The 5484-nt window shown below is 38.7% G+C and overlaps 1 protein-coding gene across 2 annotated transcripts; it reads left to right on the top strand.

Annotated features, from left to right (window-relative positions):
* The first annotated feature begins 247 nt into the window (after positions 1-247).
* On the top strand, positions 248-5091 carry LOC107478528 (ATPase 8, plasma membrane-type-like). 2 transcript variants are annotated; one of them, XM_052259031.1, is made up of 14 exons: positions 248-298; positions 412-630; positions 725-862; positions 946-1260; positions 1349-1675; positions 1751-1870; positions 2399-2521; positions 2631-2741; positions 2856-3165; positions 3261-3775; positions 3867-4040; positions 4227-4409; positions 4543-4718; positions 4827-5091. In XM_052259031.1, exons 1-14 carry the CDS (start codon positions 248-250, stop codon positions 4921-4923), a joined length of 2859 nt encoding a protein of 952 aa, XP_052114991.1. In that variant the 3' UTR covers positions 4924-5091. The 2 variants fall into 2 exon arrangements, with proteins under 2 accessions (XP_052114991.1, XP_052114990.1); XM_052259030.1 differs by having other exon boundaries at positions 2631-2735.
* Positions 5092-5484: the final 393 nt, after the last annotated feature.

Here is a 5484-nt window from a genome sequence, read left to right on the forward strand (position 1 = left end):
TGCTATAAAATAAAGGGTGGACATGCCCTATGGTTGTCGCCTCCATTTAGTTTAGCTTATAAGTCAGTACCTTTTCTTTTTTTTTCTTTTTCCCTCTAGTTTCTTCCTCTTCTCTTTCCTTTTACTTGTTTATGGGGGAGAGGGAGATACATAGGTTATAGAAGGAGAAAAATCTTTTTAAAAAAATAAAAAAAGAAAAAAGAAAAAAAAACTCATCTTTTAATTTGAGTTTTTTCTTTCTTTCACCATGGCTTCTGATATTACATTTGAAGACCTCAAAAATGAGAATGTTGATCTTGTAAGTAATAATTATGTATTTAGTAATATTAGTTCAAAATATTTCTTCCTGGCCTTTCATGCAATGACAAGTTGTTTCATAATAGTTACGTTGATTTTGTTTTATGCGCATAGGAAAACATTCCCGTCGATGAGGTCTTTAAGGCACTAAAATGTAACCGAGAAGGTCTATCATCCGAAGAAGGACAGAAAAGGCTCAGTATTTTTGGACCCAACAAGCTAGAGGAGAAAAAGGAGAGCAAGATACTCAAGTTCTTGGGTTTTATGTGGAATCCACTATCATGGGTTATGGAAGCAGCTGCTATTATGGCCATTGTATTGGCCAATGGAGGGGTAAATATAACTGATTAATTGAATCAATTATTCTCACATTTCATATATAAATACATTGTGAAAATAATAATAATAATTACAAGCCTCTTAACAGGGCAAACCACCGGATTGGCAAGATTTCACTGGTATTACGGTGCTGCTTATCATTAACTCCACCATCAGTTTCATTGAGGAAAACAACGCAGGTAATGCCGCAGCCGCTTTGATGGCTGGGCTTGCACCCAAGACCAAGGTAACATAACAATAATTTCTGCTCATACAATTCCTTATCATGATAAAATTTTCAATTCCTTACAAAACAAAATTTATATATAGGTGCTGAGAGATGGAAAATGGAGCGAACAAGAGGCAGAAATATTGGTCCCAGGAGACGTGATCAGCATCAAGCTGGGAGATATTGTCCCAGCAGATGCTCGTCTCTTGGAGGGAGATCCCCTCAAGATTGACCAAGCTGCTCTCACTGGTGAGTCCTTGCCAGTCACAAGGCACCCTGGTGAGGAGGTCTTCTCTGGTTCCACCTGCAAGCAAGGTGAGATTGAAGCAGTCGTCATTGCCACCGGCGTCCACACCTTTTTTGGCAAGGCTGCACACCTTGTAGACAGCACCAACAATGTTGGTCACTTCCAAAAGGTACAAAATTTTCTTCACATTTGAATTTATGTGAATTTTCACGAGGTCGCTTCTCACCTCTCTATTATGATTGTGTTGTATTGATTAGGTGTTGACCGCCATTGGTAACTTCTGCATTTGCTCAATTGCTGTGGGAATGCTTGTTGAGATCGTTGTCATGTACCCAATCCAGCATAGGGCATATAGAGATGGTATTGACAACTTGTTGGTGCTTCTCATCGGAGGAATCCCCATTGCCATGCCCACAGTCTTGTCTGTGACCATGGCTATTGGGTCCCACCGTTTGTCTCAACAAGGTGCCATCACCAAGAGGATGACAGCTATTGAGGAAATGGCAGGAATGGATGTCCTTTGCAGTGATAAGACTGGAACTCTCACCCTTAACAAGCTTACCGTCGACAAGCAATTGATTGAGGTTAGTACCATACTATCATATCAACAAAAATTACTTCTAAAGTTCTAAACTTGTAAACTATGATATCATACGCAGGTGTTTCCCTCTGGCATGGACGTCAACACCGTTGTCCTATATGCTGCCAGGGCTTCTAGGGTTGAAAACCAGGACGCCATTGATGCATCCATTGTTGGAATGTTGAGCGATCCAAAAGAGGTACTATGGTTCAACTTATTTTTGGTGGCATGTGATTTGCATAATGTTTTCACTTTTTTAGGAATCTTAGAACGAAAGAAATTCCAACACAAGGTTTTTAGGCTAGATTTTTCAAGATTATGGAAATCGAATTGGTCATTAAATAAGTGAAACTAAAAGTTTAAAAATTTAGAATTTAATCGAGATTAAAACAGATATAATAAAATAATATATTTATATATAAAATAAATATTCAAAATATATTTTTATGTTTTATTATTTTAAAATCGATTTAATGATTTTTTTGGTTTTTTAGATTTTGACCGGTTCTCTGACAATAGGATTTTATTCTGCATTAGATCGATTTGGTAGCGGTTCCCGATTAACCCGATCGATCCTGTTTTAACTTTTAATGACTATGAGATTTCCTCATTTCCTAAAAATGTTAAAACACTCTGCTAACTACGCAGAATGTTTGTGTTCATGAGATATATATGCGAAGTGGTACAACTTTGTTAACTTAGGTTTGTTTTTATTTTGACATCTCAGGCAAGAGCAGGAATCACTGAGGTGCACTTCTTGCCCTTTAATCCTGTGGACAAGCGCACTGCCATTACCTTCATTGACAGCAACGGCAACTGGCATAGAAGCAGCAAGGGCGCCCCTGAACAAGTAAGGCAATTTTTTCCAATGAAAATGCATTAATACAAAGTTATCCGCATATTTCCTTCTTAAAAGAAAAAACAAAAACTGATGACTAACTATCTTACAAATTCATCAGATCATTGAACTTTGTGACCTCAAGGGAGAGGTTTTGAAAAAGGCTCACACCATCATCGATCAGTTTGCTGATCGCGGTCTTCGTTCATTGGGTGTTGCTCGCCAGGTGAGAGTGAAGGGTCTAATATGAGAGGAAATTGACTGTTTTATTGACAGAGAGCGAACCAAGAACATTTTTCTAGCAAATAAATATTCATTATATTTTTTTTGTGGAATTTCTTGGCAGACTGTTTCAGAAAAGACCAAGGAGAGTGCAGGTGAAGCATGGGAGTTCTTGGGTCTCTTGCCTCTCTTTGACCCTCCAAGGCATGACAGTGCTGAAACCATTCGCCGCGCTCTCGACCTCGGCGTCAATGTTAAGATGATCACTGGTGACCAACTTGCCATTGGTAAAGAAACCGGCCGCAGGCTTGGAATGGGAACTAACATGTACCCTTCTTCCTCCCTCCTTGGTGGCAGTAAGGACGAGGCCATTGCAACCATCCCAGTCGATGAACTGATTGAGATGGCTGATGGATTTGCTGGAGTCTTTCCTGGTAATCACATTATTCTAATTTATTTCGAAAATGAAAAGAGTAAAATAAAATTAGTGGAATGATGCCAACAAAACGGTTTGGTATGTGGTATGCAGAGCACAAGTACGAGATTGTAAAGAGGTTGCAGGATAGAAAACACATCGTTGGAATGACCGGAGATGGTGTGAACGATGCACCAGCACTGAAGAAGGCCGACATTGGTATCGCAGTGGCCGATGCAACTGACGCCGCCAGGAGTGCCTCTGACATTGTTCTGACTGAGCCTGGACTCAGTGTGATCATCAGTGCTGTGTTGACAAGCAGAGCCATCTTCCAGAGGATGAAGAACTACACAATCTACGCTGTTTCCATCACAATCCGTATTGTGCTTGGGTTCCTCCTCGTTGCTCTCATCTGGAAGTTCGACTTCTCACCTTTCATGGTTCTAGTCATTGCAATTTTAAATGATGGAACCATCATGACCATCTCCAAGGACAGAGTGAAGCCATCTCCAGTTCCTGACTCATGGAAGCTCAACGAAATCTTTGCCACCGGTGTTGTTCTGGGAACATACATGGCAGTCACCAGTGCATGCTTTTTCTATATCATCCATGACACTACTTTATTCTCTGTATGTGACTACCAACATTTCTCTAGCCATATGAAACACCAACCGTTTTAAAATTATGACAGTATAACAATGCTTTCTGTTGTGATTTCAGAAGCATTTTGGTGTCTCCGACATATCAACAAGTGAGGAGCAGCTTAACTCTGCTCTGTACCTTCAAGTGAGTATTATCAGCCAGGCATTGATCTTTGTAACAAGGTCAAGGGGCTGGTCTTATTGTGAACGCCCTGGTTTCATGCTTGTTGGAGCCTTCCTTGCTGCACAATTGGTTAGTTAATTTCAACTGAACACCTTCTAGAAGAAAAAGCGAGTACTCATTTGTTTGATACACCGAACACACACACACACGCTTTCCTTTCCTCTTACATTCAATCCAATGATGGAGGAATGTGTGATATGTGAAAGTTAATAAGTCTTCCTGGTTTTAATTCTATTCATTAATTGCACAACCTAGGTGGCAACTCTCATCGCTGTGTACGCACACTGGGACTTTGCCAAGATCCATGGAGTTGGGTGGGAATGGGCTGGAGTCATCTGGCTCTACAGCATTGTTACTTACATCCCTCTTGACATCCTTAAGTTCATTATCCGCATGGGACTCTCAGGTAGTGCCTGGGACAACATGCTCAACAACAAGGTAAGGGAACAAGTGATTCAATAAACAATATGCAATGTTAAAAGCCTCTTTATTTATTATTATTATTATTTTCTTTGCTCTCAAATATGAAATGCATTGCTCACCACCAATACTGTTATGTATATTGATGTAGACTGCATTCACCAACAAGAAGGACTATGGAAAGGGTGAGAGGGAAGCTCAATGGGCAAAGGATCAGCGCACAATGCACGGTCTTCATGTTAACGAATCCTCAAAGCACGGCAGCCACCACCGCGAGCAATCGGCTGAACTAGCCGAGCAAGCCAAGAGACGTGCTGAGGCTTCTAGGTGAATTGCTCTGCTCTCCACTTACTTCACCAAATGATTCTTGTAATCACTAGAAAACACAGAAATATAGCTCTGATTCGGTGTTATGTTTTCAACGAAATTCGGCAGGCTAAAAGAGCTCCACACACTCAAGGGACACGTTGAATCGGTTGTGAAGCTAAAGGGTCTTGACATTGACACCATTCAACAACATTACACAGTTTAGAAAAAACATTCAAAGGGATGAAAAATATGAGCGCCAATTTTATATATGTAAAAGATGCTAACTTAGACTAATTCATGATCGATGTAATCAGAGGCAGAGCCTAAAAATATTATGTTGTGTTTAACTTTCTCCTCCTTCTCTGACTACGAAGTTAACATATTGTACTTGAAATTGAGCCAAAAAACTTGAGATAGATTTTTTTCTTCTCATAAATTATGTCGAATCTACTTTTGAACATTTTTTTATCTCGTTAAATTTTATCTATTTGCTCTTGTTTCTTCACGTGCTTATCTATTCATAATTTGAAATTAAAACTATCTATATGTATTGAAAAAAAATTAGAAATAAACATTGATACATACATACATATATTAAATTTCCAATAAATTAATTAGTTCACAAAAAATATATTAATCTAAAATAATAGAAAGATGATTTATAATTGTTCTATCTTTATTTTTAACAGGATTAAATGTTATCTTTTTATATATTTTTTTAAATTATTATTTAACTAATTATTATCTTCTAATTAGTTGTGAACTCCATTTGTTATAGTATTCA

Source organism: Arachis duranensis, chromosome 3, assembly GCF_000817695.3.
Source record: "Arachis duranensis cultivar V14167 chromosome 3, aradu.V14167.gnm2.J7QH, whole genome shotgun sequence".
Classification (NCBI taxonomy): Eukaryota; Viridiplantae; Streptophyta; class Magnoliopsida; order Fabales; family Fabaceae; genus Arachis; species Arachis duranensis.